The sequence below is a fragment of the Zootoca vivipara genome, chromosome Z1, assembly GCF_965207765.1.
Source record: "Zootoca vivipara chromosome Z1, rZooViv2.hap1.1, whole genome shotgun sequence".
NCBI classification, from domain to species: Eukaryota; Metazoa; Chordata; class Lepidosauria; order Squamata; family Lacertidae; genus Zootoca; species Zootoca vivipara.
The window spans coordinates 2,986,688-3,012,526 of NC_142583.1; the positions used below are offsets into that span (position 1 = coordinate 2,986,688).

Here is a 25,839-nt window from a genome sequence, read left to right on the forward strand (position 1 = left end):
TTCTGCAGGGAGCATAATGTTGCTAAAGCGAAGGAATAAAAATTAATACTCTGCCTTCAATTATACTCTGCATATATATTTTTTATCATTGCTTCTAATCCTATACATATCTACTCAGAAGTAAGGTACATTGAGTTCAAGGGGATTTATGGCAAAGTAAATGATTATAGGATCACAGTACATAATTTTATACCCCCCCATGTAAAATTATGTAAATGTTCATTGTTCAATATGGTACTAATTTTTATTCCAGAGAAATAACTGTTTATGCTAAACACAGATGTGTTTCATGCAGAAAGGAAGGCAAAAGAGAATGCTGTGTTTTGCCAGGGGAACTCAGAATTTTAAGTTTATTCTGGTTTTACATAATTTTATTTAGATTTGCATATCTTAGATTTTATTTATTTTTAGCCATTTTAATACCAAGAGTAATAACCTCCCATTTTGGGGGGCAAGGAGTGGTTTGCCAAGAAAATTCAGCATTCAGATGATACCCAGCTCTACCTCTCTTTCAAATCAGAACCAGTGAAGGTGGTGAAGGTCCTGTGTGAGTGCCTGGAGGCAGTTGGAAAGGATGGATGGTGGCTAACAGATTGAGGTTGAATCCTGACAAGACAGAAGTACTGTTTGTGGGGGACAGGAGGCGGGAGGTGTGGGGGACTCCCTGGTCCTGAATGGGGTAACTGTGCCCCTGAAGGACCAGGTGCACAGCCTGGGAGTCATTTTGGACTCACAGCTGTCCATGGAGGCGCAGGTCAATTCTGTGTCCAGGGCAGCTGTTTATCAGCTCCATCTGGTACGCAGGCTGACTCGCCAGAGTGGTGCATGCTCTAGTTATCTCTCGCTACAACTACTGTAATGCGCTCTACGTGCGGCTACCTTTGAAGGTGACCTGGAAGCTACAACTAATCCAGAATGCGGCAGCTAGACTGCTGACTGGGAGTGGCCGCCGAGACCACATAACACCAGTCTTGAAAGATCTATATTGGCTCCGAGCACAATTCAAAGTGTTGGTGCTGACCTTTAAAGCCCTAAATGGCCTCCGTCCAGTATACCTGATGGAGCATCTCCACCCCCATCGTTGTGCCCGGACACTGAGGTCCAGCACCAAGGGCCGTCTGGCGGTTCCCTCGTTACGAGAAGCCAAGTTGCAGGGAACCAGGCAGAGGGCCTTCTCGGTAGTGGCACCCGCCCTGTGAAATGCCCTCCCATCAGATGTCAAAGAGAAAAACAACTACCTGACTTTTAGAAGACATCTGAAGGCAGCCCTGTTTAGGGAGGCTTTTAATGTTTAATCGATTACTGTATTTTATTTTTCTTTTGGAAGCCGCCCAGAGTGGCTGGGGAAACCCAGCCAGATGGGCGGGGTATAAATAATAGATTATTATTATTATTATTATTATTATTATTATTTTATGTTTGATCACTGTAGTTGTGTCCAAGTTAATTTCTATTTCTGCTACCTTGTAATAACATTTGCATCGTTAAACTTTGTGTTGTAATGATTCAATGACTAGAAACAGGAAAACAGAATCTGAATCTAATGTGAATGACATTCTGGACACTGTAGGTTTTGCATTCTCATGATTTACCCAAGCATAAAGGTAAAGGTAAAGGGACCCCTGACTGTTAGGTCCAGTTGCAGATGACTCTGGGGTTGCGGCGCTCATCCAAGAGCCAAATGAAATATCATGAAAGTTTGCATGCATCGCATGCTGCTTGCTTAGTGGATACAGCCATGATTTCTTTTTTAGACGTTTCTTTATAGTGGCTTAATTTGCAAACAGTTGATTAAAAGGGTTTTTGTTTTCACTTATAGGGCAAAAAAAAAAAAGGTAAAGGACCCCTGGACGGTTAAGTGCAGTCAAAGGTGACTATGGGGTTGCGTCGCTCATCTCGCTTTCAGGCCGAGGGAGCCGGTGTTTGTCCACAGACAGCTTTCCGGGTCATGTGGCCAGCATGACTAAACTGCTTCTGGCGCAAGGAAGGGAAACCAGAGTGCACAGAAATGCCCTTTACCTTCCTGCCCCAGCAGTACTTATTTATCTACTACACTGGCATGCTTTCGAACTACTAGGTTGGCAGGAGCTGCGACAGAGCAACGGGAGCTTCCTCTGTTGTGCCAACCTTCCGATCGGCAAGCCCAAGAGGCTTAGTGGTTTAGACCTTATCACTTGTCACTTATAGGATTTGGCCCAGAAAGGGTAAATTTGGATTAAATGGCAGTTGGGAAGGGGAACGGACACTACAAAACCTTTGCAGGCACAAAGAGCACCAATTCCACAATAAACACACTTCCGAAAGCACCCTTTGAAACTTTAAAAAAGCTGGAAATCTTTAAGCTTTGGCACAGAAGGATTTTTATTTCCATTATTTCTCTTTAAACCCATTTGATCTTCCTTTGCTGGTAGAGAATACGGCAGATGAACCAGTGTAAGACTATCCTCCTTCATTTCCCAAACTGTTTGTTTGTCATAGCTTTTCCATAGCTTTGATGCCCAAGATCTCCTCGCGAATCTAAGTGAATATCGGGTGTGCTTTAAGGGAAACAATAGTTCTGCCTCTTCAAAGGAAAGGACACAGGGAAAACACAGTGTTATTTCTGTACACCAGCAAATCCAGTGCATGCTGTAACAATTGCCAAAGCAGATGCTTTTGAAGAAAGTAAAAATACTGCATCCACAAAGGTAACATGATAACAGTAAAACAATTGCTGAAATGTGTATTTTTAAAAGTAGTGTCTTGAGTCCCTTTATCTTTTATCTTTTATCTCTTGGCTTGACTACTTAGTCCATGATCTATAACTAATTGCCAAGAAAACCTTATTCTTCTTATTTTAGGACAGACCTATTGTAAGAAATTATTTCAAAGCTGAAGCTGCTATTTATAGTAATTTATTTGGTTCCTACATTGTGGCAAGTCCTGCAGAAAGCATACGAGTCACACTTTGCATATCCTGAGTTCTTGCAGCCTGACTGCTCAATCACACTATATTTTGATAATTTTGTCTATTCCCCCATCAAAAAAACATATGAGCTACCATTTCAGCAGATATTCAGATATTTCTTCTATTTACATTTAAGTGCTTTCCATCCCGAGCTTCTGCAATAATATGAAAAAACAACAGCACACACAGAACACATCCCCATCAGTATTATGTTTTAGCAAATATTCCTTCACTGTTCATTGCTTATTCCCCACCTTTATTTGCAATCCATTCCGACATTGGCTGGCAAGTGAATTGAGCTTTTTGACTTTTGACAGTTGCCCCTTTAGAAACTATCAAACTTTTCGCAATGCACGCTCTGGGAAAACTTGAAATACGAGACAAGGATTAGACATCACAGCTGAAGTATTGCAATTTCATTATTTACTTAGATAAGCTAAAAAACGCTGGCAATTAGACACACAAGAGCTAATTTCCTGTCAGAACACCCAAACCTTTGACATTTTGTCTTCAAAAATCCTAGAGTATCAAAGTTTTCCCCTCCTTACCATCATCTGCAAAGGTCAATGGCTTCTGACTGGTGCATATTAGACCTGAGTTAATTATACCAAGTGCCACAACAAGCTAAACAACATCTGGAGTCCAGGCATCACCAAAGATACCCTTTATATTTTTCTAAAAGACTTTTTTTTAGACTGGCAGATGAACACAACATTTGGGAAAACTTGACAGGTGGTAAAAATGTCTTTTTCTTTTCTGATACACTTTCTTTTTTGGGGAGGGGGGTTAATTGGTATAATTTTAAGCAACTTGAACCTTTTTTTATAAAAAAATTCCCACACGTGGCCTTGACAAGGTCAGTGAGGCCTCAGTAACTTTTATGTTTCCTGTATGAACCCAGCAGGTTAAAGGGAGGGCCTCAAGGAGACCAGACAGGAAAAGAAAAGCTTTTCTACTGTTCAGAGAAGCACTTGTGCCTGGTCTAGGCGGTGGGCGAGAGGGTGGGTGGGTGGGAGTCAGTGGGGTGGAAGGGAGGAGAGACAGCAAAAAAGGGAAGATTGTCATTGGAAGGAACCAGTTCTATGCTTGCAATGCCAGACCACAAACATAATTTAAGCTATTTTAAAAGTACACTGCAAAGTCATCATGATTTTATTTTATTCAACCCCTTTACTACTTCTGTTTAGGCTGTGGAAGAGACACACCTGGGTTACATAATATAGTCTCTGATCTTCTCCCTACAAGAGTTGAGGGAGCAGGATTGTGCTTCCAGCCCCCCAACACCCTAGGACCTATATGACTAGGGTTGGTGTACATAAAAAGAAATGGAATGTATGTAGGCCCAAATTGCATTGTCCATTCAAGGGTTCCAAGTAAGCTATCAATCACACTGTTCAGGCCACACACCGAATTTTTGGATTTTAATATATTTAAAATATATATTCTCTCACACATTGAATCAGTGTGCCATAAAACAATTACTTTCTTGAATACAAAAGTGCTGCCAGCTTGTTGAAAGTGCTCTTTTTTTAAAGAAAAACACCTAAAATGTTACTTTGCAGCAGGATCCTTCTAAATTAAGGAGAGCACTTAAGTTTTGTAACTTTGTGTTGGACAGTTGTTAAGGAACTTTACAAGCCACAAAGAATCAGAAAGATCTCCAACCTGAAAGGCATGGATAATGAGAGGGGCTTTTCCAAAAGCTTAATAGGGACATAATTGAATTACATAATGACTTCTTATAGATTGTGATTACCCCTCACAGCAGCACTACGTTGAAAACAGAACTTGACTTTCAAGGCATACATAATAATAAAGCAAAAAACAAATTGAGAATGGGCTATAAGAGTAATGTGTTTGTTTAGCAAATAATTAATGTACAGAATGGTCTGCTAGGCATAGCTGCCAAGTCTCCTGCTGAAAAATGTGGGAGCAGTGGCGCGGCATCAGAAGTTGCTTCTACGCATGTCTGGACATCATAAATGTTTGTATGATATAAGAATTTATATTTAAATTTATGGAAAGTTCTTGGTAACAATTTCTAGGCTAAGGAGAGAAACAGAAGATAAAGGAAGGGAAAATAATTTTTAATTTGGATAAATTGATTAAATATTGGTGGAGAATAGATGATATTTTTAGAACAGAATATTTGAGCGTTAATGATAAAATGTGTTAGATGAATTTATGATATAAGATGAAAACTGCTCAACTGGAATTATAAAATGGACCCAGTGAGGGGGAATTGAGGAATTCAACAATATTAAGTAGACAATATAAGACTGGAGAAGTTTTTCTTTTTTATGTTTTATTTATGTTTTTGTTTTTTGTTTTTCTTTGTTTCATATCTTGTTTTGAATTTTTGTTTTGCTTTTTGTGATTCTGTATTTGGAAAAAGAATAAAAATTATTTGGAAAAAAAAGATATGCACATTGTTTTTGGCAGCTGCTTAGAATCAGAGAAATCAGAGATGCGTCATAAAGAAATCAGAGATGCGCCATAAAGCATCCAACACTGGTAAATTGAATTAAAATATATAAATATTGAAACATTGATTCCTACCCAAATAGTCGAGTTCTAGACATCATCAACTAATAAACTGAACTGACAACAACTAGCCCCAAACTAATTAGGTGCTGAATTACTTCGGGTTGACTTGCCAAGTGATGGCAAGTGGTATATAGTCAATGAGTTTGTTGCTGGAGCAATGTACAGAAGTGGTGATAAACAGGAAGTTCAAGGGTTCTGTAGCAGGACTGAGATGACTCGTAACCACTGGTGGGCAGTGGCCTCAGCATGGTGGTGTCCAGCATATTACAATGATACAGATGTAGTAGCACTGCCAAAGTTCATGCCAATGGGCAGCATCAAAAGCCTAACCAAGCTGTGGGTTTAACCTGGACTTGGGATAAAAATACACTTTAAAGGTAATTTATTTCAAGACTGAGATATAAAAAATCACATGCCAGAGGACATGGGGGGGTGTCTTTAGCAGGTAATTTGGGAAACTTACAGTGCAATCTATGTGTGTCTGTTTAGAGCAGGTGTCAGCAACCTTTTTCAGCCATGGGCCGGTCCACCGTCCCTCAGACCATGTGGTGGGCCAGACTATATGGGGGGGGGGGTTGAACAAATTCCTATGTCCCACAACAACCCAGAGATGCATTTTAAATAAAAGGACACATTCTACTCATGTCAAAACATGCTGATTCCTGGATCGTCCATGGGCTGGATTGAGAAGGCGATTGGGCCACATCCGGCCCCTGGTTTAGAGGTAAGCTTCACTTAGTTCAATGGGACTTGCTCAGGTAAGGGTATATACTTACACACACTTTCTTGGGAACAATCACAATTGAAACCAGTGGAACTTCCTTCCAAAGAAACACACATAGGATCAGGTTACTGTATTAATTTTTACACTTAGGTAAAGGGGTAAAGGGACCCCTGACCATTAGGTCCAGTCGTGACAGACTCTGGGGTTGCGTGCTCATCTCGCATTATTGGCCGAGGGAGCCGGCGTACAGCTTCCAGATCATGTGGCCAGCATGACAAAGCCGCTTTTGGCGAACCAGAACAGCACACAGAAACGCCGTTTACTTTCCCTCTGTAGTGGTACCTATTTATCTACTTGCACTTTGATGTGCTTTCGAACTTGCACTTTGTTGTGCACTTTGATGTGCTTTTGAACTGCTAGGTTGACAAGAACTGAGATCGAGCAACGTGAGCTCACCCCGTCGTGGGGATTTGAACCGCCGACCTGATCGGCAAGCCCTAGGCTCAGTGGTTTAATCCACAGCGCCACCTGTGTCCCAAAAATACACTCTAGTATGGTATAAATGAAAGGTCATGGGTTTCTGTTCTTGCCAGGTTAATGGAGCAGAACCTTCCTTGCGTTCCAGACTATAGAGTGATGTGGTTGGAATCCACCCTCTCTAGTTTCTGGTATGGCCACTCCTGACAGGATGTTGACAAGTTAGATGAGGGTCATAGGGTTCCTATGAAAGTGTGAAAGGGTCTGGAAGGGAACTGATAGGGAGGAGAGACAAAGAAACCAAGCATCTTTAGTGTAACAAAGGTGAAGGGAGGAGGTATTGGGCCCGTTCAAATATTTCCAAAGACATCAGAGTGTCTTGGGCCTTTTCGATTGCCATTGTTCCTTTTATCCACTGAGTCTAGGACAAAAACCAGCGAACACAATACAGTGAAGAGGGAGGAGGGCCTATGTGAAAGAAGTGCATTATTCTACAGGTGGCATGGGCCTCGTACGGCTGGCCTCCATTCTTAGGAGCAAGGTCATCAAGGAGGTTGTAGATTAATTGTGTAACAAGGTGTCAGAAAATATTCTACAAATAAACAGAGCGTGACTAACTCAACACTTTGGATTTACAGAAAGTCTAAATGAGATTCTTAAAACAACATGATTATGGCTAAGTTCTAGCCTGAAGCAAAACCTCAGTTCCCCTTTCAGTGAAGGCACTCCCAACTGGCAATAACTTGAAAGGTAACCTAATATGCTCCCACTAGCAGAAATATAACAGACTTCTTATTGGGACATGTTTAAAAAGAGAATGCATAAGAGTTTTCTGATCTCACTGATACATAGACTTACTAATAACACGAGAGACAAGTGAAACCTGTTTTATAGCTCACAAGGACTCAGCTGAGAAGGACGTGAGCTTCAGTCTGAGCGGTTCTACATATGCCAAGGAATCCCAGCAGAATCTTTAAAAATAAGCATATGGTTCCCCAATGACATCATACTCCTGCTATCTGCATTGTACCAGAGTCCTTTTTTCCAAACAAAAGACAAAGAGATCCTCAGAGAAATTGGAAAGCATTTCTCCTCAGCTCCTTTAAACATTTTGGTTAAGAAGGATTTCAAATAGCCAAGAAAACCAGAGAAGTAAAACATGACCAAAATGGAAGAAGTGTTTGATAGGCCTTTGAATAGAATACCTGGGACCATTAGGCAGTTATTTTTCAATGTTTGGTTAATGTTTATGCCTGCTTTTTTATCCACAAGTAAACGAAGCTGTCAACTGATTGAATCCATGGGAGAGACCAAAATAAAACAGATTAAATCCAATATACAACAGTGACAATAAAACATAGCAATAAAATACAGACCAACTAGGCAGCCAATGGCTGAACTGTTAAACTCCCTGCATGTGAATGAGCCAATAAAGACCCTTCATTAGGCAAAGTGGGGCAGCAGATGTTGGGGGCAATGGTGGCCATCTATTAGTTGTCTCCTCTATTCTCCAAACATTTTCCCCTGTTGGAGGTCAGCACCTTGTCATGTGCTTCAGGCTGCAAAATCTATTGGGCCAGCCGAGGGTTTAAGTTAATACTTTGCGTATCATCAGCCTATGTCATCTCAAACATGGTGATTTCCCCTTGTGTGGATTCACATATTTGGCTGCCAGTTGTTACGTGCAGAGCAACCGAATAGTGAGAAATCAAATAACTTACTACTACTACTAATTTATTATTGACCAAGTACATTTCCCAACATACTTGCAATTTGTTTCAGCTACCTTGCAATGTAAACATACACACACTGTTCCACTCACAATACAAATAAGCAAAGAAACCCACCCATAATTGACCTCCCCTTCAGCTACACATCTACAAATTTAACAATTTAATGGCACAAGGGAAAAAACCTATTCCTGTGCCTGGCTGATTTTGTATATGTGGATCAGCATTGGACTCTGTCAAATGTATCATAATCAATTTTCTGCTATTCTAAAATACTGTGTATAATCAAACACACTTTATTCAAATAATGAATTAACAAGCAATTCCATTAAGCAGCAAATCTTTCAAAGACCTATGGATCTTCCGTACTTAGACTTCTTACAATAAGGAGTGGGGAGACAAGTGACTTGCAGTTCAATACATCACATGTGATCTAATGTTAAACACTCACATGTAAGCCAGCAGAAAACAATACAGTAGTTAATCAGTTATACTGTAGCTCAGGGCAGCCTAGACCAGGAATAGCCACTCCAGATGGTATTGGGAGACCCTTGCCACCAGCACTGCTCAGCTTGGTCAATGATCAGGGATGATTAGAGTTCAGTAGCATCTCATGGGCACCACTTCATGGGGAAAGTTGGAGGGGATGTGTTGGCTGCTCCTGGCCTACAGTAAAAATGTCACCATGCCTTCTGCTTAAGATCAAGGGATGCCCAACGGATAGTTTACAGGATGATATTTATGCAGTCACACACGGGCTTATGATATATTTGTGAAGGATATATTTAACAACCTATTAGAAATGACAAAAGTTTTATTACTTTTTCCTTAAAAAACAAAACAAAAGTTTGCTTGTTTCCCATTAAATACGCTGCCCTTGCATGCGCATGTAATATTTTCCATTGAAAGATATGGGGATTTTGTCCTGAAAAGGTCTGTGGACTTGTTATACAAATCTATTAGGCACCTGGGAAACAAAAAGAAAAGAAAAGAACTCTCAAGAAGCAGAGACTCGGCAGGTCCATAGTTGATACAGATTAAGTAGGGACTCCGTTTGTTTTAGATGCCTTTTGTCTCCAGTGAAAATCATTATTGAATTCTGCAAAAGTAATTTGTATTACAGTCCCTGTTTTTCGATCTGTTTTGAATTTAGTCTTTGAAACAGCAAGTAAAAGTGACTTATGTATTGGGGAAATTAAGTAGCATTTTAACAAAAAAAAACCCCAACTCTGCCTGAAATATGGAGACACTAGCCACTGGTTGAGTCGTATTGTTTTCATGGCCATCATTTTTCTATCTTATTTGCTAAAGATTTTTCATTTTCTTTTTGCAGAGCTGGTAGCGGCAGCGACAAAGCCTCTTAGCAGCAATTGGCTCAGCTGTCTTAGATTAGATTCCTCTGAGAGAAGTGTCCAGTTCCTTGGGAGCTGAGTTGTAGCTAAAGCTTCACATTGGCTTTTTTTTGAGCAAGATCATGTTAAGGTGACCGTGTGTGTGTGTGTGTGTGTGTGTGTGTGTGTGTGTGTGTGTCCTGGTGCATTTTCCAAAATAGGGCCCCCATTCTCCCCAAAAGGACACAGGAAATAAGGTACTATTAAACAATTGTTGTGCTGCCTTAAAGGCTTAGAAGTTTACTGTAGCATTAGGGTTTGTGGACTACAAAAAAATAGTACACTTCTGTTTCAGTGTATCTGATGAAGTGTGCATGCACACGAAAGCTCATACCAAAATAAAAACTTAGTTGGTCTTTAAGGTGCTACGGAAGGATTTTTTTTATTTTGTACAAAAAATAGTATGAGAATGTGAAGTTTCACATTTTAAACTCACTTAACTCATCATGGTTTTTGCTCACTTCCTGCTTTGTGCTAGCCAACAACTCTAAGAAGATATGAAATGGTCGCTAAAGAGGACTTAGTGCTTATATCATTCACAGGTTTCAAAATGTGGTTTCTTTCACCGGAATGATTCATCCTTGTACTGTACAGGGCCCCTCCCCCCACCATTGGGCTGACCCACAAGGCTTCAACCAATCTTAATCTGGCCTGATTACTACATGCTAGATGCATAAATCCCACTTGTGCTCAATTGAGTTTACTCCCAGGTTGGTGTGCTTCTTGATTTTTAAGATGAGTTATCATAGGCCACTGGGGATGGGGGTATAGGGATAGGAAAGTGATTTGATTCCATTCTAAAAATTCTCCTCCTCCTTATGATTATTTACTTTTACATTTTAAAAATACCTGTAGACACTCAACTTTTTCCTTAATTGCTCAGTAAAAATAAACAAAATAAGAATAAAACCTCACACTTTCCAATGTTTTGCCCCAATAGCAAAACTACTCAGATAACGAACTGGATTTTTTATTTTTTAATGTTGCCTGCTGCCAAACAGGCCAAATCAGTGAGAGAACTGCTGCAAAAGAAAGATAGAAAGAAACCACTGCTTGATAAGTGTAATTGGTTTAATTGACACTGAAATGGGAATGGTGAAAGGGTTTAACTTGAAGATTCCATTGAAGCTAAATTAAGAGCAAAAAGGGCTCTCTGAGATATAACTGAGTTGATAATTAACTATTGTTGTTTTCTGAAGTCACGTGTGAGTATTTAACATTAGATCACATGTGATGTATTGAATTGCAAATCACCATTTTGAAGCCAGTTGACTTTAGTATTTGTGAAGTAAAATACTTTAGTATTTGTGAAGTAAAATACGGGAGCCCTGTGACGGGGTGAGCTCCTGTTGCTTGGTCCCAGCTCCTGCCAACCTAGCAGTTCGAAAGCATGTCAAAATGCAAGTAGATAAATAGGAACCGCTACAGCGGGAAGGTAAACGGTGTTTCCGTGTGATGCTCTGCTTTGCCAGAAGCGGCTTTGTCATGCTGGCCACATGACCTGGAAGCTATACGCCGGCTCCCTCGGCCAATAATGCGAGATGAGCGCGCAACCCCAGAGTCGGTCACGACTGGACCTAATGGTCAGGGGTCCCTTTACCTTTACCTTTACCTTTACAGCGGGAAGGTAAACGGTGTTTCCATGTGCTGCTCTGGTTTGCCAGAAGCGGCTTTGTCATGCTGGCCACATGATCTGGAAGCTGTACGCCGGCTCCCTTGGCCAATAATGCGAGATGAGCGTGCAACCCCAGAGTCGGTCACGACTGGACCTAATGGTCAGGGGTCCCTTTACCTTTACCACATGTGATGTATTGAATTGCAAATCACCATTTTGAAGCGAGTTGACTTTAGTATTTGTGAAGTAAGGATTGTGTAAATGAAGCTCTCCAGGTAAACAGCCTAAGGCAGGATGCAGGCTGGAATGCAAGGCTGTGAGGAGAGGCAGACCTTTGCTTATAGGTCGATTTGGATTATTTCATTTTTTGTAAGATGCTGAGCCTATGCCTTGGACTGGCATATGTCTTATGCAGCTGTCTGGATTTAGCATTTGATGTTTTTGTTTTGTTTTGAAGAAAGTTCTGCAAGTAAAGTTTTAATTAAACTTATGGGCCTTGACAATGATTTATTTCCAGAAAGGAGTCAGTTTTCATGCACCCAGTCACTTCATACTGTGCAACATTAATATATGTAATACAACTTACCTACATATAACTCATAAAACACATCCTAAATGCAGTGTTTGTTTACAGGTAACTCATAACATATGCACATTTAACTTATGCATGTTCAGCTTTACATGCTTGGCAATTATTTTTTTTTTTGGCAATAGCACCCACCATAGAACCCAATGTGTTTGGACTATACCCAATTATGGCTTTAGGTGCTATCCCTGGAATGTAAGCCCAGTTTAAGTTGTGAGTCTCCTGTATTTAACATATTTGTACCCCACCCTGCTTCTTATTGTTCAGGGCAGCAAGCAACCCAATAAAAACACCATTCCAGAAAACACACACCAGAAACACCAACCCAGCCGTAATGCAACGGCTGCAGCCACAACATCATCAAACCTAATCAGTTATGCCAAGGCTGCTGCTTCCACCTGGTACTGAGCCCCTTTGAATGCACAATGCTACAGTAGCGCTTGCAACTTCTGCCACCTGTTCCAACTTCTGATACTGCAGCATAGGGAGGCGACATTTTTCTTAACTTGGCCTTACAAATTCTAGTCTTAACACAGCACAGACCATTCACTGCGCTTGCAACTTCTGCCACCTGTTCCAACTTCTGATACTGCAGCATAGGGAGGCGACATTTTTCTTAACTTGGCCTTACAAATTCTAGTCTTAACACAGCACAGACCATTCACTGCCCTAAAGAGGGTTGCAGTGTTGCAACTATCTCAGGATCAGATTCTTGAGAATTTCCATTGCACACTTCAACTTCTACCATAAAACGCTTAGGATATATGGCTTTGGCCACCTAGATTTTAAACACTGCTGCCACCCCATCTCTATATATAAAAATGTAGGCATTGTGCGCGCGGAGGTCACAGCCTTTCTCCGTAACTGCTGAACCGTAATGTAACAAATTTGGCCACAACGTTCTATGCCCATCAGGGAGGGATCTGGCATAAAAAAATTCCAAAAAACCACACCTTTCACACCTAACATAATGATTAAACACAAAAAGTGGCACCTAAATTAGACATCACCACCAGAAGCTCTGAAAACTCCAGCAGCATCCAATAGAAAGGCAGATCGCATGCTGCTGCCTCCAAAGCTGCGCCGCCAGATGACATCACAAAATTCCACAGCAACCAACTGAAAACAGTCCTTTTGCAGCAACAAGGCCCAGCTTTTTCAATAGACTGCAGCATTGCCAAGCAGGGAAAAACAAACAGAATAGGGCCTTTCACAATGGGGGGGGCACAGGGATAAGGCACAACAAAGGTAGGGGGGAAGCACATAGCCATGGGGAGAGGGGGGACCCTGAGTCAGCCAAAGCAGTGGGGGGTGGGTTGGGACAGGGAAAACTGAGTAGGCCGCAGCATTGCCCAGCAGGGAAAAATGAGTAGGCCTCACCATTGCCCAGTAGGCCACAGGCAAAAACAAACAGAATATGGGGCTTTCACAATGGGGGGGGGTGGCACAGGAATGAGGAACAACAAAGGGGGGGGAGAAGAACCCTGAGTCAGCCAAAGCAGTGGGGTGGGGGTGGGTGGGTTGGGACAGTAGGCCACAGGCAAAAACAAACAGTATATGGGCCTTTCACAGGGTGGGGGAATCACAGGGATGGGGCACAACAAAGGGAGGGGGGAAGCACATAGCCATGGGGGGGGGGAGGTAGGACCCTGAGTTAGCCAAAGCAGTGGGGGTGGGGACATTTTCAGGAACACACGTGGGTGGGGGAGTCTTATTTTTGAAACTTACAGTAGGGGAGTCAGGGTTGGGACAGGGCAGGTGAGGGGACTCTAAAGGGAGACTCTGAAGGTCCATTTAACAGAAAAAGGTCCATTTAACACAGGCACCCCCAAACTGTGGCCCTCCAGATGTTTTGGCCTACAACTCCCATGATCCCTAGCTAACTGGACCAGTGGTCAGGGATGATGGGAATTGTAGTCCAAAACATCTGGAGGGCTGAAGTTTGGGGATGCCTGATTTAACACAAAAACCCACAGCAACGCGTGGCCGGGCCATCTAGTGGATCTATAAAACATAGAGTCTCTTTCAGGGTGTCTTGAGAATGACACTCCAAGGGTAGACACATTTGAAAGAAATGAGTTAATGAAAGTGGATCCCCAGATATTTAACACTAGAACACTGATCTATAATGTTCCCTTTCCAAGAGCCATTTGTGTGTTGAATAAGATGGACCACTAGAATTTAACCACAAAGAAAATGGTATAATGGTTCCCCCGAGGAAAGGTCAAGATTGATTATTGATTTTGTCTTTGCTTTTTGGTGTATTCATCTTCAAAGCTAAGCCATCTGCCAATGTAACATCGTTTTTCCATCCTCCTCTGCGTTTGCAGGAAGTTGTGTTTGGCATGAATACTCTCTCTGATGATTTGAATAAATAAACAGAATCCCTCTTAGTTACTTACTTGCTGTCAACTTTTAATTGGTATTTATATAATGGGCAATAAGTTGTTTAGTTGCTATTAAGTAAAATCAGCATGGAAATCAATAAGCAATGGCTTTTAATACCATTGCTCTCTATCCAGCCACAAGCCGAATAATCACCTTTGGAATTGACTTTGAAATTTAGAAAAATAAACACAAACACAAATTTTTATTTATTTAGGGATTGAAAATATGACCAACAGCACCGCCTTATAGTATATAGTCCTAGATGCTAGCACTCCCTAGAATGTTTTTTTGGGTAAAAATCTTGGAGCAAAAATCTTGTGCAAAACAAAATGCAAATTTCTTTGAGGCTGCATTTCTGTACTTCTGTTTCATAACACTCATTTGGAATATATTGATTACATACAAAATGAAAGTGCTTTTTTCCTGTTTGCTTGGTAAACTGTAATCTTTAAGTGGTTAAGTCACAAGGTTACTACAACTAACATTCACTTTTATTTCTTAATGTTATGCTTGATTATTATACATTCGTTAAACTCTGGTTAAACTCTGGAGGCAGTGAGAGATTTTACCTTCTTGGGCTCCTTGATCACTGCAGATGGTGACAGCAGTCATGAAATTAAAAGACGCCTGCTTCTTGGGAGAAAAGCAATGACAAACCTAGACAGCATCTTAAAAAGCAGAGACATCACCTTGCCGACAAAGGTCCGTATAGTTAAAGCTATGGTTTTCCCAGTAGTGATGTATGGAAGTGAGAGCTGGACCATAAAGAAGGCTGATCGCCGAAGAATTGATGCTTTTGAATTATGGTGCTGGAGGAGACTCTTGAGAGTCCCATGGACTGCAAGAAGATCAAACCTATCCATTCTTAAGGAAATCAGCCCTGAGTGCTCCCTGGAAGGACAGATCGTGAAGCTGAGGCTCCAATACTTTGGCCACCTCATGAGAAGAGAAGAATCCTTGGAAAAGACCCTGATGTTGGGAAAGATTGAGGGCACTAGGAGAGGGGGACGTCAGGGGACAAGATGGTTGGACAGTGTTCTCGAAGCTACGAACATGAGTTTGACCAAACTGCGGGAGGCAGTGCAAGACAGGAGTGCCTGGCGTGCTATGGTCCATGGGGTCACGAAGAGTCGGACACGACTAAACGACTAAACAACAACAAACTCTGGTTCATGCAATAATAGCTACCCTAGATACAACAGCATGCAAGGAATATGACTTAGCTCTTCGCTTCTTGGAAAGAAGGGGACAGGATGTGGTATTGCCCATTGTATGTGCACATCTGAGAATGGATAGATGAATGTCTAGAGTGACTTGGTGTCCCAGACACAGCAAAATTACAAAATCATTTCATGATTTTTGCATACCAGTTTCAAAAATGTTAAAGGTTAAGATTACAGGATCTCTCTCTCTCTCACTCACACCCACACCCACCCACCCACCCACCCACCCACCCAACATTGCTAAATTTGTTAGATGAATGGCTGCAAGATTCAATATGACATAATGCCACAAGTCACTGCTTTGATTTTTTAAAGACTAGATGATAATTGTTTGATCATTTTATTAAAAAATAGTCCTAGATGTCAAAGACTTTCCTCCATCAAAACAAGTGTTATTAACTTCAATTATGGCTGCCAGGAGAACTGTGAAGTCCTTTTAGTGTATTTCAAAGTATTTCATCTGGACATTTTGGAAAAACATACATTCTTATTCATAACCCCCAGAACTGTTCTGATTTATAAGCTCTGCTCAACTGTAAATCATGGAAATGAAGATTTTTTTTTAAAAAAAATGCAATGGCATCAAGCCTGAGCAAAGGGAAGAAGGAATGTAGTTTTTATATTGCCAATTACCATTAAACATTATATTTGTTTATTTAGTAGAGTCCAAGATGCATACAGAGGAAGGCACAGTGTAATTATCTGAACTTTTATTGAAAGAAAGAAAAAATAAATCTCTTAAGTGATTTTAGCAGTTCTATTTGTAGCACTGCAACCTCGAAGGAAATACTAATATTTGTGTCAAAGCGGAAAAAATGCTTTTAGTCAATGTTTAATTGACAAAGTTGATTGAAACTATATTTCAGCTGCTTTGTGGGACACTAAGTCTACTTGAAAAAATGAGTTGATCAGTGGAACCTGCAAAATGTGAGATCTGAAGTCTAAACATGAACAAGGATATGGTAAATGGGATTGGTTCATATGCAGATGTTCTTCACTCAGTAATGTCAACCTTTACACATCCTACTCAACTGAGTCCTTTCACAGACTGTGACAGAAATAAAACCACAAATAGAATTTTCATTTTGACTCACATAACTTCAAATGCAATGCTTTTCTTTCAGTATAATGACTGAGCTTTGTATGGTGGAAGAACACTGCAAGAACGAGGCATACATTGGAGGCCTTCAGGTGGACACCTGATTGCTTGGACTCTGGTTTTTGTGCAATCTCCTCCATCAATTAAGGTGAAAGAATTGTGGAAGCTGGTCATCATTATGGTGTCTGGCGCTGCTTTGTGGAGGAGTGGAAGTGGGCATGCTGCTTCTCTATGAGACAAAGGGCAGTGACTGTAGCCTTAGATGTCAGTCATGAAGTACAGTAATGAATGATTGCCACCCACAAAGCGGCATGCAATGTCTGTATCCAGCGTGTGTCCAGGGATTATTAGAGAAAAGTATTTTCTCTCATAACACTGGAACTTGTGGACATCCAATGAAGCTGAATGTTGGAAGATTTAAGGCAGATAAAAGGAAGTCCTTCCTTGCTCCGTGTTTCAAGATGGGTCGGGGTGGTGGGGGCTGACATCGCCACAGACCCCGGGTGCCCCGGCTGATACGGGTGGAATGCCTATTTAATACAGTGGTTCCTCTACTTACGAATAACTCTACTTACGAATAGAGCTCCGTCTGCCATCTTGGATGCGGTTTAGATAGGATTTTTTCTACTTACGAATTTTTAGATGGGGTTGCTTCGACTTACAATTTTTTTCTCCCAATGCATTCCTATGGGATTTGACTTACATTTTTTTCCTACTTACGAATGTGCATTCGGAACGCATTAAATTCGTAAGTAGAGGTACCACTGTATATGAAAAGGTGAGGGTCCATAAGGGATTCTTAAATCATATAATAAGGAAATCATTATACAAGATCTGGATAAAATATAAAGGAATATTAGAACCAAAAATCCCTTTATGGACATCACCGACAGAAGCCCTGGTGGTTAAAAAGAAAAATATGCAAGGAGACTGGGCCATATAAAGAGTACTAATAGAAAAAACTAATGATGACATCAAATTAAAAGAATCTGAAGAAATCAGAAGACATCTGACAGACTGGCTACAATATTTTCAAATAAATGAAAGATTGAATATGGATAAAAAGGAAGGTCTTGCAAAGGAAATATCTAGATTTGAAAAAGAACTAATTCAATATAAAGGAAAATACATTTCAAGAATTTATAACCTTCTCCTAGAATGGGAGGTGAAAGAAGAATTGGTGAAAGGATCAATGGTGAAATGGGCGCAAGACCTAGGGACAACATTTATATGGATCAATGGGAGATATTGTAGAGGGAGGGTATTAAATTTACGGCGTGCTATAATCTGAGAGAAAATATTATGAAAATGCAATACAGATGGCACCACACTCCAGCAAAACTTGCAAAGATGTACAAAAATAGATCACTAACCTGCAGTAGGTATAAAGATGGTATAGGGTCATATATGCACATGTGGTGGGAATGCATAGTCATTAAGGAATTTTGAAATAACATCTATAATGAACTAAAAATATATAATTTAAATTATCATTTAAGAAAAAAGCTGAAACCTTCCTCCTAGGTATAATGATATCAGAAATTAAAAAAGAAATTAGACCACTTTTTATGTATACAACAGTAGCAGCCAGGATCTTAATTGCAAGAAACTGGAAAAGTGACAAGACACCTACAATAAATGAGTGGCAGGTCCAAATGATAGAATACCTGCAAATGGCCATGATGACAGGGAGACTATATCCAAAACAGAAAGTTCAAAAAGAATGGAAATTTTTTAAAGAATATTTGGAAAAGTATTATAAAAATAAATACCTCCTGGCAGAAATAGAATGATCCTTGAAAAGAAATACAATGCTTTTTTTGGGGTATCTGAGTAAAACAAAGAAAGTAAATACAACTGTGTGTTAAAAATTAGTAGAAACAAGAACACAACAAGTCTAATTGGAAGTTAAATGTGTTTATTTTGTTTTGCTTCCCCCCTTCTTTTCTTTTTTCTTCTTTCCCCTTTTTTGTACCTCCTTCTTTGGTCCTTTTCTTTTTGAACTGCAAGAAAGAGATAAAAAGGCAAAAATTAAATATGAATATTTGAGTAAGTTAAAATGATGTTTAGCAATTTTTGAATTATTGTTTAATAAGTGTTAAAGATGGTCAATTGTAATGAATCAATGTAGTACCTAATTATTGTGGTTTTTTAACATTATTGTTGAATTCTAAATAAAGCATTATTTTTTTTAAAAAAGGAAGTCCTTCCTCATGGCTGGTGCCTTCGATATGTATCTTTATTTTATTTTAAAGTATTTTTATTGGTTTTTCCATATATACATCCTCTAACAATGTTTCTCTAACAGTTTTCCATATTTTCCTCCCCCCCTCCCCTGCACTTCCCTCAAACTCCCATTTTGTTTTATTTCTATATTGTTCACCCTGCATATTGTTTCCCCAACATTTCCCCAATACATATAATCTTATTTTTTATTATATACAATTGTGATTGTTTACTCAAACCCTGCCAATGAATCCAGTTCTTTATATTGTCTCTTCATATATATTGTAAGTGGTTCCCATTCTCTTTTAAAGTCTTTGTTGTCTTTTTCATGTAGTTTATCTGTTAGTTTTGCCAGTTCTGCATGTTCCATAAGTTTCCCTTCCAAGCTTGTGCTAATGTAATTCTTGCCGCTGTTGTTGCATACATAAATAATTTCCAATTTCCCTTTTTTATATCTTGATCTAAAATTCCTAGGAGAAATGCTTCTGGTTTTTTAACAAAAGTTTTAAAAACATCTTTTTCAATTCATTATCTATCATTTCCCAATAATTTCTAACCTTTTTGCATTCCCACCACATATGATAAAGTGTACCATCTTTTCCTTTACATTTCCAACAAATTTCTGATCTATTTTTATGCATTTTAGCCACTTTCTCTGGTGCAATATACCATCTATACATCATTTTCATATAATTCTCTTTCAGTAAAATACAATCTGTAAATTTTAAATTCACTTTCCACATCTTTTCCCAGTCTTCAAGTTGTATATTGTGACCTACGTCCTGTGCCCATTTTATCTGTGCTGACTTTACCATTTCATCCAATGTTCTCCCATATAGCAGGAGATTGTACATTCATTATGTATCTTTAGGAGCCAGGCCAAAACGTTTCTCCTCAACCAGACGTTGGGCTGCTTAACATTCTATGGCCTTTTAAATGTGGGAGGGAGTTACTGTATGGGTTTGTTTTGGTTTTTCTTTACTATTTATTTTGTGTTTTCCTTTTGCAGGTTTATATTGTGAACCACCCTGTGCTCTTCGGATGAAGGGCAGTAAACTATTTATTATTATTATTATTATTATTTCAAACTACGGAACTCACACAGGAGGCAGTGGTGGCCACCAGTTTGGATGGCTTTAAAAGGGGACTGGACAAATTCACGGGTGAGAAGGCTATTGATGGATACCAGCCATGGTGATTATGCTCTGCTTCCGGGTACCAGTTGCTGGAAACCAGGGGAGGGATGAGAGCTTCTGTGCTCATGTTCTGCTCATTGGTTTCCCAAAGGCATCTGGTTAGCCACTGTGAGAACAGGATGCTGGACTAGATGAGCCATTGGCCTGATCCAGCAGGCTCCTCTTATGTTCTTAATATCTGTATCAACAAACCTGTTTACAGGAATTATTAACATTCCGGACTCCTCCATCGTTTGAGGTGAGGTGGGGCGTAGTCAGGAAAAGTGTGCAGTGGTGTCCACTTACGGACTTTTCTCCCCGGAAGGTTTGATTAGTGCTGACTTTAATATGCATTCAGTGAAAATACTTGTTTGTTCTCATAGCTTTTTGATTTTTTTATCTGCTGCTTTCAATTGCTGGTGTCCACTGTGATTTTGCTTGTTGATTTTCTTGTTTTGTTGCGAAGAGCCATTGGATTGAAGGGTGTTGTATAAATATCTAACACAATAAAGATAAAGGTAAAGGGACCCCTGACCATCAGGTCCAGTCGTGACCGACTCTGGGGTTGCGGCGCTCATCTCACTTTGTTGGCCGAGGGAGCCAGCGTACAGCTTCCAGGTCATGTGGCCAGCATGGCTAAGCCGCTTCTGGCAAACCAGAGCAGCGCACAGAAACGCCGTTTACCTTCCTGCCGAAGCGGTACCTATTTATCTACTTACACGTGCTTTCGAACTGCTAGGTGGGCAGGAGTTGGGGCAAAGCAACGGGAGCTCACCCCGTCGCAGGGATTCGAACCTCCGACCTTCTGATCGGCAAGCCCTAGAGGCTCAGTGGTTTAGACCACAGCGCCACCCGCATCCCAATCTAACACAATACTACATTACAATGAAATATTTCTAGAACAAATTTATGAAGTGCTTTTACAGTACAAGCCTCTGCCTGTTAGGAATGGTTTTAGGGTTGCAGCCTCTTCCTCTCCAATAATGCCTCTTGTTTAAGTCCCTTCCATGTCTGTCTGTCTGTCTGTCTGTCTGTCTGTCTGTCTGTCTGTCTGTCTCTCTCTCTCTGTGTGTGTGTGTGTTTGTGTTTTAAACAAGTGAACATAAAACTTGGTTTCAAATTAGGCAGATGGGTCAAAAACTAATATTGTGATCATCTTTAAACAGTCCTGGCTACCCTCAAAGAATCCTGAGAATTGTAGTCCACTGGTGCTGAGAGGGGTTCAGAGACCTCTATTGCCTTCATGGAGGTTCAATTTTCAGAGTGGTTGAACTGTCAATCCTTCTCCCTGGAGAATTCTGGGAATTCTACCTCTATAAGAGGAACAGGGGTCTCCTAACAACTCTTAGAATTACAGTTCCCAGGGTTATTTAGGGAAAGCCATGGCTGTTTAAAGTGGTACAGTGCAGATGAGGCCTCATTCAGGTATTTCCCAGCCCTAGGGATGTGGAAGAAATTTGGTTCAGTTAGCATTTTAATATGAAGCTCACTAATTTGCATTTTGCAAAACAATATAGAATCATAGAATTGTAAAGTTGGAAGGGACCATGAGGGTCATCTAGTCCAACCCCCTGCAATGAGGGAATCTTTTGCCTAATGTGGGTCTCGAACCCATGATCCTGAGATTATAAGTATCATGCTCTACTGACCAAGCTAGGAAGAGGTCATGAACCAATATGATAGTTATTCTTAAAAATTAGCAAATTCTACAGATTGTGTAATGCAGTTTTCCAGACAAAAAATGCATACAAAGATGGATATAGAAGGTGAAAGTATGCATAAAATGAATAGGGAAAAAGCATACAAAAATGCATTACATTAAGGTAAATTACTTGTTAAAAGTATATACTGTATTAGGATAAATGTGCCCTAAAAACCTGGCAAATTTCATGAGGACTTTTGCAATTGCAGATGCAGGCTGACATGAAAATGTGAGAAACTACACTTAAGATTGGAAACTTAAATTTAGCATTTGGGGTAAGGCTAATACACTTATAATGAATACATTACCACGGATAATATATGTACTTTGTGGTATTTCCACAAGTATATTTTCAAACGATTAATGGGAGATTTAGGAAGTTTATTTGGGATAATTCACCATGTTTTTCACTTTGGCAAACCCAGCTGCCAGTATGTGAAGGTGGTATTAATTTTCCAGACATTCGCTTACGTTGCAAGGTGTATTTGTTATCATGTGCTGAAGATCCCCCCTCCCCCCTATTAATACCCAGCTCGGACAATTTAAGGGATAGTTTATTTTATACCTCTTGTTGGATGGCTAGTGTTGGGTTCTAAATAAACTTCCTGCAGGCCCAGCATTTCACATTTTCCTCTGGTGGTAAGCCAGACAGCAAATGACAGCTAACACACTCCCCAACTGTCCAGTTTTAAGCAGGGCACCCCAGAATCATAGAAGCCAATCCTGGTTTCTGTTTGCATCATGGAATGTCCCAGTTTTTGGTCTGGGCTGGCGCTCCTCATGCCAGAGCGCTAGACCAAAAGATGCTCACTCTGGTACTTGTCAGCAGGTTTGTGCCAGAGTGCCTTCTGGAACAATTCTGACGTGAGCCAGAGTACTGGACTGGAAGGCGCTCTGGCACAGCCCTGCTGACGTCCCCATTTTTGGAACGAAAATGTTGGAGGGTGTGAGCTTATGGGAAAAATCACAATGAGCAGAATTCCTTGGTAAATCTCCATAGCGGAGAGAGGTCTGAGACTGGATTTTAGTGTCACCTCGTTTTGTTATGCAGGTTCATTCTTAACTGTCAGGCTTCAGGGAATCTGATCCCTCCCACAGGGGCAGCCAAGAAGCAGATAAACAAGAAGAGTTTTTACCAAGTAATTTATTCCATAATTCACAGAGAGACACGAAGGAATGCAGTCTCCCTAAGATAATCACGTTGCTCTGAGTAAAGTCCCACCCCCTCCGTCTCTCTTATCCTCCGTTACCCCTGCACTGGCTGATCTGGGCTTCTGCCTCTGAGCTTTCTGTTCAACTACTCTCCTAGTCCCGGGAGAGGGGGCTCAGGAATGCTCTCCAAAGACACCGAGTCTGTCAGCTGTCTCTCCCCTGGTGCTGATTCTTTCTGCTGTTCCTCTCCCAATATCCCCCAGCTTCTCCCCTCTGCAGCCTCTGAACGATGGCCTTCTGCAAACCACTGTTCGAAATCTATACTGTCCTACTGTTCTCGGGAAGAAGAAGAGTTTGGATTTGGAAGGTTCAGGAAGCCATTCCTCCTCAGTCCAACCCCCAACAGTAATCATTTTATTCATTTTCTTGTTACATTTCTTCCAGGGAGTTCAAAACAGTGTACATGGTATCCCCCCTCCTCATTTTATCCTCACAACAATCCTGTTAGGTTAGGCTGAGAGACGGTGACTGGCACAAGGACACCTAATGAACCAGTGTGGTGTAGTGGTTAAGAGCGGTAGACTCGTAATATGGTGAACCGGGTTCGCGTCTCCGCTCCTCCACATGCAGCTGCTGGGTGACCTTGGGCTAGTCACACTTCTTTGAAGTCTCTCAGCCCCACCCACCTCACAGGATGTCTGTTGTGGGGGAGGAAGGGAAAGGAGAATGTTAGCCGCTTTGAGACTCCTTAGGGTAGTGATAAAGCGGGATATCAAATCCAAACTCTTCTTCTTCCTCCTCCTCCTCCCCTCCTCTTCTTCCTCATGGCTGAGGTCTGAACAGGTCCAGCACTCTCACCACTACAGCGAACTGTTGTGTGAATGCCCAGCCAGCACCTCTAGCAGTTAGTGATGCAGAGAACCAGGGCCTAAGCTGCAAGCTGCCTGAGCTGTGGGGTCATGCGGTGCCTTATGGCCTGGATTCTCCATGGGAAATGAAGCAGGGCTTCATCTGTCCAGCGCCCCACACTTGTCCATGCCCTGCACTTCCCTCATTATTCACTTTCTCCTTTGTAGGTAGACACAGACCATGCCTGCCATGCCGAAGAGCCAGAGATAATGCATGCGTTGCTTATGTAAGTATCCCCTGGCCCTTGAGAGACTCAGAATAAACTGTATGCTATTACGTGAAAAAGAACGTGATGGAAAGAACAAATTCCAGAATCTACAAAAGAACTTTGGGGCAGAGCTGCTGTTTGCCCAGAACACTTTGTTTATTTTAATTCTTAAAAACGAAGAATATTCCTTGGAGAGGGGACATTTTGTTTTCGCTTGAGTCCCACAGGTGTCAGACAGAGTGCAATTATAAATATGGCCATTTAGAAACAGAAAGCACTGGATATATATATCCCATTTCAACATGTCATTCTCAACCAATTTTTGGTGTAAACAGTTACCATTCTGTACCACTAGTCTAGGGGGAAAAGAAGAACCTCTGCTTCACTATGATATGGAGTATTGCAGGAAACTTACTTTGCAACCTGCTCGAAAGGGCAGCTTACAAAGACCTGGAAACTAACAAATAAATATTGCCTGATTATTTATAGCTGATTATTTATAGTTATAAGAATTTTCTATAATGTCATCAGATATTGATTTTAGCGTAGTGGCTAAATTTTTAATCATAATCTTAAACTTTTCTTTTTGAATTGTTAATATTTATCCTTGTGAGCTGTGAATTGTGTTATATTATTTGTGGCTTGTACGAGTCCGCTGTTTTATTTGATTTATTTTGTTGTGTTGTGTTTTATGATGGGCATAAAGCCGAATAAACATCTTTTGTACAAATAAATATTGCCACATTTTCTGTACTGACTTACCAGACAAACTACTGTGACTTAGGATCTTTGCTAATATTACTAAATTCTTTATTATGGTATACAATATTAGTATATCCTTTAGAAACGTTTAGAAAGCAACTTCCTTCTGTCAGGAATTTTGCTAGCAGTTTGAACTGTACCCCAATAAGAGAAAAATGTAATCCTTGAATGAAGCTATTTGTCTGGATATCAGTCATGAGGACGGATCTCTTTTCTCTGTTCTCTCTTTTAATTCCTTTTGCCGTACTTTTTTGCCGTACTTTTAACGTTAATAGTGCATTTGTTTGTTTTTTAAAAAGTTATTTATTTGGTTTTTCAGATTAAAATTTTACAGTCACATATCCAACATTTACAACATAGAAATAAGATTCCAAAGAATCTCCTGGGCTTTTGTCCTCTCCTTTGTGGGTCCTATTGTTAATCATTTCCTCCTGCATCTTTTATAAAAACCCAAATCTTTTACCTCTCCATTGTGTTCAAAATTCACCATTAAACTACAAGTGTTCTTCCATTCCTACTAACGGTTTTAACTGTTTACAATGGTTTTTAAAGATACATTATAAATTTCCCCCATTCCTTATTAAAATTTTGGTCTTCCTGATTTCTCACTCTTCCGGTCATTTTAGCCATTTCAGCATATTCCATCAACTTCATTTGCCATTCTTCTCTGGTAGGAATTTTATATTCTTTCTGTACAATAGTGGGTAAGAAGGATGAAGACACAGCTCTCAAGACAACCAGCTCTTTATTCTAGCTCTGAATCCAGACTGAACAGTAGCTTAGCCAACTGGCTTATATAGTACTCAGTAACTTGCAACAGTAACAAACTTCCCCTAGCCACCCAATCCGTGAACAGCACTCTCAATTCTTCATTTGCATGTTGTGGACCTGAGTGAGAACTGCAGCCACAGTGGGCAGGGTAAGAACTGCAGCCACGGTGGCCAGAAGGAGTACTGCAGTTAACTTAATACATAACAC

At 40.6% G+C, this 25,839-nt stretch overlaps 1 protein-coding gene across 5 annotated transcripts in view; it reads left to right on the forward strand.

The window, feature by feature from the left end:
* The window catches only part of LOC132592688 (uncharacterized), a 46,231-nt gene extending 21,425 nt beyond the window's left edge, over window positions 1-24,806 (forward strand). For 2 of the 5 annotated variants that reach the window (XR_015946924.1, XR_015946926.1), the window contains 3 exons: window positions 16,753-16,875; window positions 19,963-20,116; window positions 24,059-24,773. Coding sequence is in view for 1 of the 5 variants with exons in the window: in XM_088657401.1 (XP_088513527.1) it covers window positions 16,753-16,831 (79 nt within the window). In the remaining 4 variants the exon portion in view is untranslated. Of the gene's footprint in view, window positions 1-16,752; window positions 18,902-19,962; window positions 20,117-24,058 lie in introns of those variants that run through there. The other 3 variants (XR_015946927.1, XR_015946925.1, XM_088657401.1) reach the window with 3 other exon arrangements.
* Window positions 24,807-25,839: the final 1,033 nt, after the last annotated feature.